This window comes from Sapajus apella, unplaced genomic scaffold, assembly GCF_009761245.1.
Source record: "Sapajus apella isolate SASKATOON/1434 unplaced genomic scaffold, GSC_monkey_1.0 scaffold45, whole genome shotgun sequence".
In the NCBI taxonomy this organism is placed as follows: domain Eukaryota; kingdom Metazoa; phylum Chordata; class Mammalia; order Primates; family Cebidae; genus Sapajus; species Sapajus apella.
In genome coordinates, this window is record NW_022436985.1 from 19,977,511 (window position 1) to 19,992,819 (window position 15,309).

Genomic DNA, 15,309 nt, shown 5'->3' on the forward strand with positions numbered 1-15,309 from the left:
ACAATTATGTCATCTTCAAGTAATGAGAGTTGCATTACTCCATTTCTAACTCTTTTAATTTTCTTGCCAACCTGCACTTATTATACTAACTAAAGTAGTGATAATAGACATCATTGTCTAATTTCATAATTTTTCATTAAGTATCCTATTCACTGTAGTTTTTATAGAGATAAACTTCATCTGATGAAGGAAGTTTTTTCTATTCCTAGTTTGCTAGGCAAGTTTTTTTTTTTTTAAATATGACTAGATTTTGAATTTTATCAAATGCTTTTTATTTATTAAGATGCGTAGATGATTTTCAACCTTTAAAATGGTAATTATATTGACGGTTTTTCTCTTTTTTTTTCTTTTTTTCTTGTGTGTGAGACGGAGTTTTTTTGTTTTTACCCAGGCTGGAGTGCAATGGCGCGATCTCGGCTCACTGCAACTTCCGCCTCCTGGGTTCAAGCGATTCTCCTGCCTCAGCCTCCCGAGTAGCTGGGACTACAGGCGTGCACCACCATGCCCAGCTAGTTTTTGTATTTTTAGTAGAGACGGGGTTTAACCATGTTGACCAGGATGGTCTCAATCTCTTGACCTTGCGATCCACCACCCGCCTTGGCCTCCCGAAGTGCTGGGATTACAGGCGTGAGCCACTGTGCCCGGCCTATATTGGTGGGTTTTTTGTATGTTTTTTATGTATAACATACAAAAAAACACCTTTGTATTCCTAGAATGAAGCCAACAAGGTTCTGATAAATTATCGTTTTTATATAACCCTAGATTCAGTTTGCTAATATTTTATTTGATTTTTTTTTTTTTTTTTTTTTAGTGAGATGGAGTTGTGCTCTGTCACCCAGGCTGGAGTACAGAGGTGCAATCTCCGCTCACTGCAACCTCCTCCTCCCAGGTTTAAGTGATTCTCCTGCCTCAGTCTCCTGAGTAGCTGACATTACGGGCACGCACCACCACATCTAGCTAATTTTTGCATTTTTAGTAGAGATGGGGTTTCACCATGTTGGCCAGCCTGGTATCAAACTCCTGACCTCAAGCAATCCACCCACCTTGGCTTCCCAAAGTGTTGGGATTACAGGTGTGATCCAGCACATCCAGCTTATATAGGATTTTTTGCATCTGTGTTTATGAGTCAGATTGGCCAGTACTTTTAAAACTTGACATTAAAGTTATACTGGCTTTGTAAAATTTAAGTATTTCCTTATTTACTGTGGTTTGGAAGAATTTATTTAAGGCTTTTTTTTTGTTTTTTTTTTTTTTTTTTTTTTTTTTTTTTTGGTAAGAAGTTTTAAATTACTGATTTAATTTCTTTAATAACTATAGTACTATTCTGATTTCCGTTTCTCTATGAGTTTCTGAAACTTGTGTTTTCTGGAAATTTGCCCGTTTTATCTGAATCTTCAAATTTATTGGCTGAAAGTTGTTCAGAATATTTTATGTTGTCTTAATAGCCTTAGGATGTGTAGTCATATCTTTTTTCCATTTCAGGTATTCATTCATTTGTGTTATCTTTGTTTACTTAATGCAGAATCTTGCCCAGGTATTTATTAATATTTTCTTTAGAAAGAAGAACCAACTTTTAGCTTCGTTGGTCTTCTTTATTATGCTTGTTTTTAATATCATTAATTTCTTTATTTCTTCCTTTCTTCTGATTTCATTTGCTATTTTTCTAACTTAAGGTGAACATGCCTTAATTTACAGTTCTTTTTTCTCAAATATATTTATGTGTAAATATTCCTCTAAAGTGGCTTTTAGCTGTATCTCACAAGCTTTAATTTGTATTATTTTCATTATCATTCAGTTCAGCATATTTTCTAGTAGCCCTTATCATTTCTTCTTTGGCCTAATAGTCATGTAGAAACTTGTTTCTTTATTTTCAGGGGAGTTCTTCTAGTTTTATTTGTCATAGGTTCCCAGCTTAATTCCATGTGGTTAGAGAACATACCCTGATTTATTTAAATTTTAAAAATATGTTATTTATTACCTCTGCAGATGATTAATGTTTGTAATTAAGTATGCATTTGAAAATAATATCTCTTCTCATTAGATGCAGTTCCTGTATATTAGTTTGTTAATTATATTGTTTGAATGTGTTAGATGTACTTAATGATTACTTCAGTTTTATTCATTACCAATAGAGCTATGTCAAATGGTTCATTTGTCTTCTTGTAGTTATTTCAGCTTTTTAATTATATATGCTTAGCGTATATTTTCATGTGTTTTATATTCATGGTTATTCAAACTTTTTATCTCGCTGCAAATTTACTGATTCCTTGTTCTTTCCTTTTTGATGTTCCATTTCTAATTCTATTTTTCTTGATATTTAGAGTTTCCCTAGCTCACTGCAGCCTCTAACTCTTGAGATCAAGTGATCCTCCTGTGTCAGCCTCCCACATAGCTAGGACTACAGGCTCATATCACCATGCCTAGCTAATTTTTAAATATTTTTGTAGAGATGGGATCTCAGTATGTTGGCCAGGCTGGTCTTGAACTCCTGGCCTCAGGTGATCCTCCCATCTTAGCCTTCCAAGGTGCTGGGATTACAGGTGGAAGCCACTGCATTTGGCCCCTTTTTAGCTATTTTTTAAGGGCAGACCTGCTAGCAATTAAAGTGTTTTCCTTTGTCTGTTAACATTATTATTTCCCCTTGATTTCTGAAGGATAGTTTTTCTGGATACAGAATTTCCAGTTGACAGTCTTTTCTTTCAGTCGTTGAAAAATGTTGTACCACTTCCTTAAGCTTTCTTGGTTTCTTGAAATCTGGTGTCATTTGAGTTGGTATCCTATAGGTAATACATTATTTCCATGTGGTGTTTTTAAGGTTCTTTCTTTAGTTTTCAGAAGGTTCTTTCTTTAGAACCTTTTTTTAAGGTTCTTTCTTTAGTTATGATCTGTCTTGGCATGGATTTCTTTGTGCTCTTTGAAGTTTGCTCACCTTCTTAAATTTGTTAGGTATAAATCTTTCACATAGATTTGGACATTTTCAGCTGTTCTGTCTTAGAATACTTTTAAGCTCCACATTCTTTATCCTGTCCTTCTGGAACTCTGATAATACAAATCTAGATTTTTTTAAAAATCATATTTTCACAGGTTTTTTTCAGGCTTTGTTCATTTGTTTCAGTATGTTTTCAGACTAAGTTCTCTTGATTTGTTCTTAAGTTCACTGATTTTTATCTTTTTGTATCTCTATTGTGCCTTTCCAGTGAGTTTAAAAATGTTGGTTATTGTGTTATTCAGTTTGATAATATCTATTTGATACTTTTAAAAGAAAAATTTCTCTGTATTTGCTGGATTTTCCTATTCTTTTTAAGGGTATTTATAATTTCTTGTTGTTTTGTGATGGCTATTCTAAAATCTGTCAGATAATTTCAAAATCTGATTCAGCTCAGTGTTGTTATCTGTTGGTTTTTAACATTTATATTGTGATTTTCCTGGTTCTTGATATGACCAGTGATTTTTATTTGTACCCTGGATGTTTTGGATATTATGTTAAGAGACTTCTGATCCTTTTTAAATCTCTGATTTCATCAGGCAGTTACCTTATTTAGGTTTAGCATGTAGATTTGGTTGTCTCTTCAGGTTCAGCCGACACCTGCACTGTGGGCAGATCAGGCCTACTGCTGCCAGTCAGTGTGAGGTGTGGGGAGGGAGCGCAACCTCCTGAGCTCTGCTGAAGAGGTTGCATTTGGCATATTGAGTCAGCAATATATTTATTTATTTATTTTATGTAATAATAGCCCATATAACTCTTTATTTCTTTGTTTTGTCATATCACTGGCCATGTAGCTTCATCTTTAAAAAACTGATTTTAAATGCATGTCTGACATGAATATATTATCCTTTTGTAAAAGATGTTAAAATTCCTGTTATGATTAAAATTTCTTTTAATCATTACTTTTAATCACAGTCCCTTCCATGCAAGTAATCACACCTGTAAGCTGGGTATATATCTTTTTACTTTCTGGGAAGCATTTACATACAAAAATTGTACCAGCAGAAATTTCATACTGTTAATTTTAGTGTGTGCTTTAAAAAATTTTTAATAAAATGTCACATTTCATTATTTTTTTCTACTTCTTTTTACTCAACAGTATTCCATGGATATGTTTCCACTTGAACACATATTTATCTTTTTTCTTTTTAAACTATAGCATAGACTTTCTTAAAATGGACATTATTTAGCCATTTACCATTGCTTTTGTGAATATAAACAATGACATAATGGGTGTCTAAATAAGATAGTAGATAGGGCTGATCCCTAGAAACAGAATTTTGCTCAGTCATAGGGATATGGATGTTTTAAATTCTAAAAGATGTCCGTTCGTTTTCAAGCTGTGCCAATTTATATTCCTACCAGTTGTACTGCTGTTTATCACCATCACCAGTCATGGATGTTTTTGAACTTAAAAATTTTGCATGAACTTGGGTAATAAATAGACCGTCTCATGTTTTAAATTTACCTGGTTAATAGTGAGATAGAGTATTCTTTCATACTGTGTTTTTGGCTCGTTGGATATTGTTGATTACTGTGCATTTTACTTACACTGCTACATTGTGATATACTAGTTAAGATTTGGAAGTACCAGAATATTAATTTTATATTACCTGTTTTATTTTAGAAATTTGTTGATTTCTGAATTTTTAACTGAGTCAGCTTAGGTAGATTTTGCTGATAAGGGTCACAAATAGCTAGAATTTTTTTTGTTTATTCTTAGATTTTTCATTTTTGAGACACTTGCTGTGACTCTGCCATGGCACTCACATAGCCAGCAAGATTGTTTTCTGGGATTCATTTTGTTGAACAAGCTGGATGATTTGTCTGTTAACCTTATAACCTTCTTTTATTTCCTGGCAAGATATGGAATGTATGGAATGTATTCATTCTACTCTGAAAAGTATGGCTGCTAAAACAGAATACTATATAGGTATACTTTGAGAACACCAAAATGGTTAGTAAAGTGACACTTTTAAAGATCTGTGCTACTTTGGTCAAAATTTCTGTGGCTAGATAATGATGGATTGTTTTTTGTTTTAAAGAAATACATTTCTCAGTTACTAAATACCATGGGCAAATCTGCAGACTTACATCAGGTTGTCCTGTAATTTCAAAGATTTTGAAAGGAAGAGAAAAGGGGATAGTTAAATCTTAACATCTGATAGTTAACATCATTTAGTTTCATAGTATTGATAACCATATCTGAGCAATTTATGTTTAACAAGTGCGTTCCTTTTTTTCTGTGTAATGTAGTCTATCTTTATCTCTTGTTTTGTGTTGACATTATACAAGGGAGCAAGTAAAATCAGGAAATGAAAGTCCTTCTAGAAAATTCACTAACTTTAATACATTTGTATGTACTTTTTTCTGTTTTAAAGATGTTTGAGTGTTTTAATTCATCAGGGTTGGAATTTCAGATGGCTTTGATTTCCCAGAAGGCTAAGCCTATACAATTTATATATATAATTAAAGACCTAAGATTCTACTTAGGGTTTTAAATAGGTACTTTTAATAAATACCATGTAAGTGAAAATGCCATTAATGAGTTTCCTAACGTTATTTTCTTATATTAGTTCTGTGATCTCTGCATAGCTTTTCTTAAATTTCTTTTGGCTTCTAAATCTTCATTAAATTTCAGCATTAGATTTTTAAGTCACTTTGCAGGCCATTACAGCAGAATAGAAAACAGAAATGGTTTTGACACTATAAACTAACTGATAACAGTTTCAGAAACACATGAAATTAACCTGTATTTACAATTTTTTTTTTCTTTTCAGTTCATCCCGAGCAGCTTCCTCCGAGGCCATGGATTACATTAAAAGAACGAGACCAAATTCTGCCATCAGGTAAATAGTCTTTCTCATTCTTCCTTGATTTTTTTTCAGAAATACTTAAAATGTCATTTGGACTTCATGATCTGTAATAAATAAGACTTCATTTTACTTCTTCTCATGGTAGAAGAATTTAAAAATACTGATGGATAGACTTTTTAAAAGTCCACATTAAGACAGAGCTGTCAATAGGTGTCATATTTTTCACAGTAATGAAGCCCTTGGTTTTAAAATTATTTCTATAGTACAGCTTTCCAAATGGCATCTTCCCAGATGAATATTGGGTGATTTAAGGAAAAATGAGTGACAATGATTTTTCTTGTGAAAAATTTTAAACTACTGAGAAGTACTTTATCTTTCTTGATAGGTAGATAACATTTATGGAAGAATAATGTAGACTGAGCATATATTTACTATACTGACAACAAAGTATAATACCAGCCCAGGGGTGTAGAAATAGTACATGGTATTTGAGCAATATAAGGATATAATTTAGCATTTCTAGAATGGAAATAATGTAGAAAACATACGCCTTTATCTGTTTGTGGGGACCAATAATGGTTTGACATTTATAAAGCTTCTTACTACATATTTGATATTTTAGGCATGGGAATTCTACTTAAAATAAGTTATGAATTACTGTTTTTCCAAATGCCTTTTTTAAAATCACAAGAGTAATAATTTTCATAATATCTAACTGCATTTTAAAATTAAATGAAAATTTTAAGCATTTCAATATGAAGATTAACCCAGTCACAGAATAGTGGTACATCAATAAATTTTGGCTGGGCACTGTGTCCCATGCCTGTAATCCCAGCACATTGCGAGGCCAAGGTAGGCAGATCACTTGAAGCCAGGAGTTTGAGACCAGCTTGGCCAACATGGTAAAACCCCGTCTCTACGAAAAGCACAAAAATTAGCGAGGTCTTGGTAGCACACTCCTGTAATCCCAGCTACTCAGGAGGCTGAGGCATAAGAATCACTTGAACCCGGGAGGCAGAGGTTACATACAGTGAGCCAAGATCATGCCATTGTACTCCATCCCAGGAGACAGAGTGAAACCCTGTCTCAAAAAAAAGAAAAAAAAGATAAATAATTAATTGTTAAAGGGCAAATCACAATTAGACTTCATGTATGTTTTGAGCAATATTAAGGCCTTTTGTTTGTGAGTTTTGGGCTTTTTTTAATTTAAGAGGATTCAGAACAAATCTTTTTTTAAGTATTTGGAAATGTGGCTATGTAGGCTCTTCATGATTCTATTTGCATTTTAATAGTACTACAAAATATTATAATATGCAGTACATTTTGTGTCTTTCAGAGGTAATAATTTTAAAACCACCATACTCTAGAGCTGCAATATCAGCTTGTTTTAAGAGGCACTGTGTCAGTGTTATGAATAACATTTTTACTATCAGGTTGCACATTGGTGGTTTAAGTGAAAGGAATACCTAAGGCTTTGTAAAAAACTTAAAGCTAGATAGATTTATTTTATACTTGGCTTTTCCTAGTGAATAATTAATTATTCCCTTATATTAAAAACATAATTTTCTAATTTTTCATGGAATGAGTGAACATAATCTTGAAGAAAAGATTTTCTAATATTGCATAGCTACATTTCCATTAAGAAAAGGAACAATAGAAACAAATTTTCATTAGTTGCTGAATTCTCAAAGTAATCTGTTTTTGGCTTTTCCTTATTGAAAAACTAGTTTGGATTTTTCTTGTGAGGTATGTTGCTTCCCTGAGTTGCATCTGAGTGCTAAAAAAAAGTTATTGTTAAAAATGCATTTTACTTCTGATGCATAGAGGGATGTGTATAATACCTTATGGTGATTAAGGGTGATTTATTGCTTAAAAAAAAAAAAAAAAACCCTATAATGATAAACTGTATGGGAATCAAGCCTAGATAATAAAAAAGGTACCACATAGGTGTAAGAGATGAGTGATAGTAACACTTACCTAGTTTTTTCTTCTGTTTAAAAATTGCTGGTTCATTATCAGGCACTGGCAGGGATATAAAGAGTTTCGGATATATTATAAAAATTGCAATCTCTGATCTTTTTAATGAAATCTCATTTTACAAAGTCTTAGGAAAAAACTGAATGAAGCAAATGACAATCTGCCTCTTTCACCTTCCTTCCAAATGATATTTTAAATCCTGAGAAGCATAGTAAGGTAAATTCATGGTGCTTTCTTCACAGTGTAGTGGCTTGCAAATGATTTTGGGTTATTTTCAACATATAAATACTCAGAAAATACAAATCAACTCAAATTGAAATTTAGCTCCCAATGTACAAAATGGTCACCGGTCAGACTCCCAGGGGACTGAACTGAGTTTCTCTTAATACCTTTTCCATCATCTGAAACAGAACCAACTTTAATCAAGGGTGACTTCACTTTGAATTCCTCATGTTTTATTCTCAATCATGTCTGTTCGTTATAGTCACCTGGGAAGCTGGGATGGTTTTTAAAAATACAAATAGCTAGACTCTTAATATTCCAACTTAATTAGTCTTGAGTCAGACCCTTACTATCAGCATTTTTCTTTTAGAGTTCTACAAAGTGATTCTACTGGGCAGCCAAGATGGAGAATTACTGATAAAAATGAGGGCTTTTCAGACTTTTACAAGTGCATATGAATCACCTGGGGATTTTGTTAAAACTGCAGATCCTGTCCAAAACAGGTGTTTCTGGGGCCACAGATTCTGCATTTATAAGTTCCCAGGTGATTGATTACCGATGGAGCTGATCTTCACAGCATGCTTTTCACAGCAAGGATGCAAACCATCTTCTCTTCCTTGTTTTTTTATAGTTAAAGGACATTTAAAAATGAACATTTTATTTCAGAAATGAACATTTGATTGACAAAAAGGATTCTCTTATAACTAAATTTTGTTAGTCCATACTCTTCTGCCTCAAAGTAGTGATCGCAGTAGGAGGCGCCCAAAAATATTTTGTTCATAAAAAGTAATGAGATTAGAGCTCTTTAATTAGAATCCAACTACAGTTTACTTTTGTTCCACTCATTTAAAGAAGCTTTCTCGGCAAGTTATAAGCAAAAAATTAGCAGATTTAAAATTTAAATTTTTTATTAAAATACATTTTCTCAGAACTCTCAAATATGAACTGTTAGTCTAATTCTAGACTTAGTAAAATAAATTTTGTATGATGGACTCCAATGATGCTTTAGTTGATTAGCAATCTTAATCTTGCCTAGGCATTTTACAATGATGATATGTGGCGTATGTTTGTGTGCTTGTGCAGGTGTACACATGATATTGCTTTAGAAAAAGTTGCCTAATTTTCTCCCGTTTGTCTGTTGTTTTTTTCTCCCACTTCTTAGCATCATTCACGGTTATGTGTTACAATGTGTTATGTGATAAATACGCTACCCGGCAGCTATATGGCTATTGCCCATCCTGGGCATTAAACTGGGAATACAGGAAAAAGGGAATTATGGAAGAAATTGTTAACTGTGACGCAGATATCATTAGTCTTCAGGTAACACCATAGAAATTAAACTGTCTTTAACTTAAAAGGTGAACTTAAACATAAGAGAAGGTCTGACCAAGGGGAGAGATTCTGTGTTCAAAGCCAAAGTTCAAAAAGAATTGTTTCCTCTTCTTCTCTTAAAAAAAATGGACAATTTAAATAAGCATTTAAGACATTTCTGTAGTGAAACTATTTTGCTGACTGAATACAACCATCTACTTACATTTACTATTAAGTGGAAATAATCTTACCCATTATTCATGTTAATATTCACCTCATGATCATTGGTATTGCTGAAAGAGAAAACCACAGAAGATTGCCAGTCTTTTCGGAATATAAATTTAACTTATAATGAAGTCTGTTTAGAAAACAAAAAAGCTTGCCAACAGCTGTTCCTTAAACAGACGTATTTTAAAATATGGTGCTATGTCATGCATATTTGCCTTACCTTTCTTGACCATCTCTGAAATTTAGATTCTTCTGTTTTTATAGCATTTTACTAATTCAACTTTACTAAAGAAGCAGCATCTTTTCATTAAATGTGTTTTATTGCTTCAACATGTAGCTGATGATTACCCAAAAAGATGTATGAATAGTTTTTAGTAACTTTTTATTTTTAGCAACTTTCAAAGCATATTAAGTGCTTAAAGGTTTAAATTTTGTTTTAATTGACAAATAATTGTATATGTTTATGAGGTACAAGGTGATGTTTTCATACATATATACATTTTTAAATGATCAAATGAGGCTAATTAACATATTCATCAACTCAAAAACTTAGTATTTCTTAAAGGTATTTAAAAATGTTATGTGTTACAGGCCAGGCGTGGTGGCTCATGCCTGTGATCCCAGCACTTTGGGAGGCCGAGGTGTATGGATCACTTGAGGTCAGGAGTTCGAAACCAGCCTGGCCAACATGGTGAAACCCCGTATCTACTAAAAATGCAAAAATTAGCTGGGTGGAGTGGCGTACACCTGTAATCCCAGCTACTTGAGAGGTTGAGGCATGAGAATCACTTGAACCCGGGAGGCAGAGGTTGCAGTGAGCAGAGATCATACCACTGCACTCCAGCCTGGGTGGCAGAGTGAGATTCTGTCTCAAAGAAGAAAAAATGTTGTATGGTACAAGTTCATGTATTATTTTCATCATAGCCTGAGAGGAAAATTATTTTAAAATTTTCTATGTAACAGAGTAGCTTGATAATTTGTTTTTATATTTCTTGGGGAAAAAAGAAGTAAAAATCTTTTAAAATTAAAATTCTTCTAAACACTGAGACCGACAGAACTGGGGAGAAAAGGAGGCAAACAAAACTATGCTGTTATAGTTACTTGTCTACCTCTTGGTTTAGCATTTGTAGTGATAACAGCCTCACACCTTCCTAAATATAGCAGTTTGAAGGATAAAACATTAAAATTTGAGAAAATTGTCTTCTCATTATAAAAGCATTGTATATTTAACTGGATTAAAAAGATCATTCTAGAGAAATTGAAAATTTTGAAAAAATATAAAGCATGGTGGAAGGAAACACCTAATTTTATGTCATAAGATAGTTGTGTTGAAACTTCTGGAGCATTTTTCTTCTACACATTAAATGAACCAAATATATTTACAGATACATTTTGTTTCTTATTTATTACACTTAATGGGTTTTCCATGTTGCTAAAATTCTTCAAAACTAATTAATTATAAGAATGTATATTGATTTAGCTTTTCCCCTGCCATTGGACATTTAGTTGTTTATGAGTTTTTGCTGTCATAAACTCATGCTGTTAGGAACATCTGCATACATAAATTATCTTCATATTTATTTCATTTGGAAAGACCTGTTAAAATATTTTATGGGTCAAAGGGTAGAATAGATTAATAATTATCAAATTAATAGAGGCCATTGGATGATTGCTATACAGGTACTTAAGATTTTCTTAAAGTAGAATTTTTTGTGAATAGATTTTACATTTCTCACTCCTGGGTATCATTCCTTTCCACCATAGTTCAGAAGGATAAGCAATTTTTAAAAATTTTCTTTTTATATATAAAATATACTATCCCTATCACAGAATCCATCATATACCCAACTTGCTTTGTTTAATTGCCAGTCTTGAGGAAGTAAAGTATAATGAATGAACTGTAAAGTGGGAATCAAGAGATTTTGGGATGTAGTCTTACTCCTGTTACTGTCTGAGCATGAAAAAATCATGTCACCTACTTTGGGATGTAGTCTTACTCCTGTTACTGTCTGAGCATGAAAAAATCATGTCACCTTTCTGGTTCTTTTATGTTTGAAAAGCTGCCATTGTCAGATAGCAGCTGCTAGCAGTCAGGTAAGATAGTAAGATAATATTTGCTGTGTGAATTATTTTTACTAAGTTGCATCTTACTCATAATGCTGAACATTTTTGTATCTTAATCAGCATTTTCCCTGTATCGTATAGATGATAACTTTTCTTTCATCTCAGGAAGTGGAAACAGAGCAATACTTCACTCTCTTTCTGCCAGCATTGAAGGAGCGTGGATATGATGGATTTTTTTCTCCAAAGTCACGTGCCAAAATCATGTCTGAGCAGGAGAGAAAGCATGTAGATGGTTGTGCAATATTCTTCAAAACAGAAAAGTAAGTTCAGGAAACAAAATGCAATGGTGTACTTTTATTTATTTAAATTCTCACACTTTAAAACTGACTTTGGTTTGGCCCTATAAAATAAACAAAAAGCTAGAAAACAAGTATTATGCAACTTAAATCTATTGTTAATGTTTCATTTCCCAGACTTTGTATTTGAAATAAGGATATTTATTGTATTATTCTGTATGCTTTTATTACCAAATAACACTACACATTTTAAGCGATACAAATTTGAATGGTCTCATATTTCAGAACATGTTTTCATGAAGTAAAAATATTCGTTTTTGTGTAAAAAAGAAAGTGGTACCTTTTAAGGTTAGCCATAAATGATCTGAGTTTCTTTCTATGATTTTTTTTTTCTTTAATAGTGGTCCTTTTTGAGAATCATTCATTTTACCAATCTTTTCTCTTTTACAATTAACATTTCATACAATTATTTAATCATTTATTCACTAAATGTTTACTGAGCATTTGCTTTGTGATAAGTCCTGTGCTAGACACAGCAGACGCAAAGACAAGACATAGTTCCTAATCTCACTGAAAACTCGAATCCAGTAGGAAAACTAGGCATATAAGACAATTATAATATCACATGGTATATATAAGATAGAGCTATACATGGATAGATAAGCGAGTCACAGAACTTAACGAAGGTAGAGAGTTAAAAGGATTGATTGAGACAGGGAAATGGAAAATGAAACATGATGTCTGATAGAGGTTGTATCCCATGGTTAATAATTTGGATTTGATAAATTAGGGAATCATCTACTTACAGGACAAGCATATCCATGCTTATGGCTATTTTCCAGTATTTCCCTGTTTAAAATCTATTTTAACAAAGCCAGTCAGTGTTTTTATTGATCCAGGCATATTACCAGCATGACATGCCATTTTAAGTAAATAAATACTGAGTAAGTTTGAAAGATACTTTTTCCATTTCCCATTTATCTATGCTTACTTTCCTGCATTTTCCATTAATTTGTTAGTAGAGGTATTCCTATTTTGGTGAATAATTAGTACAAAGCCTTGTAATATTTGAGGTCAGAATATACTAAATTCTTCTAATGGTTTGGTAATTTTTTAATGCATTGTAGAATAATTCTATTAAAATGACGCATCTCTTAACTACGGGGATTTGTTCTGAGAAATACGTCATTAGGTGATTTTGTTATGGGAACATCGTAGATTGTACTTACACAAACCTAGATGGTAGAGCCTACTATACATCTAGGAGGTATAGCCTATTGTTCCCAGGCTAGAAACCTGTTTAGCATGTTACTTTAGTAAATAGACAAACAAAATGGCATTTGAGTCTAAACATATCTAGACATAAAAAAGGTAATGCATTGTGCTGTGATGTTAAGACAGCTACATCACTGGGTGATAGGAATTTTTCGGCTCCATTATAGTCTTAAGAGACCACCATCATCCATGTAGCCCCTTGTTGACTGAAACCTTGTTATATGGTATATGACTGTATTTCCAGAGTGTTTACCATACATTAGGCTTTTTCTAATTGTTTGTATTAATTGTCTTACTCAATTTTTAAAGCAACCCTCACAGGTAGCTGTACAGCTATTTCTGTATTTTTATGGATGAGGAAACCAAGGTACAGACAAGTTCAATAACTTGCTCAGGTTACACAGTAGTCTGATTTCATAATCCATACATTTAACTACTGTAATAAACTGAATCTTTAGGCTTCTTGTTTGAGCTTTTGATATCACTAATACCTCTTAGAAGATTATCTCATTTAGAAAAATTGCCCTGAATTTGACATTTGTTTTTGTTTTTAGACAGGGCCTTACTCTGTCACCCAGGCTGGAGTGCAGTGGCGCAATCATGGCTCACTGCAGCCTCAGCCTCCACAGGCTCGGGTGATTCTGTCACCTCAGCCCCCTGAGTAGCTGACACTACACGTGCATGCCATCACACCTGACTAATTTTTGTGTTTTTTGTAGAGATGGGGTCTGCTATGTTGCCCTAGGCTGGTCTCAAACTCCTGGAATCAAGCAATCCACCCGCCTCAGCTTCCCTCAGTGCTGAGATTACAAGCATGAGCCACCATGCCTGGCAATATTTGTTACCTATGTTCATACGCAAATTTCCTTGAAATGCCATAAGTTAAAAAAAAATGTACCTGTAACCTTGAGACACCTAACAGCAGGCTCTTTTTCTGTTTGCCACAGTTTCTTTCATGATAATATGGAAGATTTTTATTATTCTCACAGTTTTGGGAGGAAAAATCTAAAATTCCTTAATAATTTACTAGAGGTAGTTAAGGCTTTGAAATAACAATTAGAACTGTTACCTAGGAAACTTTAAACACTGGGTATTTGCAAACTGATTCTTGAATTATTAAAAATGCTGTTTAGTTAAGTAACTAGCACATAGGAACACTTAGATGTGTCACTTGTTTTTCTATTCTTCTTCAACTCCTTTTTTCTAAATAGTAACATGGATCTGGCAACAGATTAAGACTTTTTGAGTCTGATACATCTGTACATTGTACTCCTTTTCAACATCTTTCCTGGAATGACAGGACTATACTTCCTATAGTAGAATAAAACCACCTCTGTCCCAGTACCAAATATTTATCCATGTCTTATTAGCTAACTAGTGCCCACTATTTGGAATTTAAAATATTCTACCCTATCTTTATTCTTTCTTCAGATTGGAAAAATAACATAGGGCAAAGAAAAGACTATGAGTTTTGAAGCCAGGTATTTCTTCTGTTTATCTGTGTAATATTGAATGACTTAGTATTTCTGTACCTATTTCTTCATTTATATATTCTTATCTTGTAAGATCAGTTTTGCAGAGGTTACAGAACTAACAAAGATAACTGTGGAAGTGTAGTTTGACATTGTACTCATTCTCAGTCTCTTTCTTCTATAATCAGAGTATCTGATAATTCCTAATCTTCAATGATGACTGTTTAATCCTACATGAAAAACACTAGTACAGAATAGGCAACAATAAATGGAAACTATCATAATTACCATTTATAGCAAAACACTATAATAAAAATCTCTAATCCATCATGAGGAAAGGATAGAGTATTGTTTAGTAAAGGTTAGGACACAAGTTACCAATATTCAAATAATTAGAATACTTTTTTTTTTTTTTTGGAGACAGAGTCTTGCTCTGTCGCCCAGGCTGGAATGCAGGGGTGCAATCTCTGCTCACTGCAACCTCTGTCTCCTGGGTTCAAGCAATTCTCCTGCCTCAGCCTCCTGAGTAGCTGGGACTATAGGCATGTGCCCCCATGCCTGGCTAATTTTTGTATTTTTAATAGAGATGGGGCTTCACCATGTTGGTCAGGCTGGTTTTGAACTCCTGACCTTGTGATTCTCCCACCTCAGCCTCCCACAGT

General features: G+C 33.3%; 1 protein-coding gene across 4 annotated transcripts in view; it reads left to right on the forward strand.

The window, feature by feature from the left end:
- CNOT6L (CCR4-NOT transcription complex subunit 6 like) overlaps positions 1-15,309 on the forward strand; it is a 107,251-nt gene that overhangs the window by 66,960 nt on the left and 24,982 nt on the right. For all 4 annotated transcript variants that reach the window (XM_032239838.1, XM_032239836.1, XM_032239837.1 and 1 more), the window contains exons 6-8: positions 5,767-5,835; positions 9,164-9,321; positions 11,770-11,924. In XM_032239838.1, the coding sequence (XP_032095729.1) occupies positions 5,767-5,835; positions 9,164-9,321; positions 11,770-11,924 (382 nt within the window). The remainder of the gene's footprint in view (positions 1-5,766; positions 5,836-9,163; positions 9,322-11,769; positions 11,925-15,309) is intronic.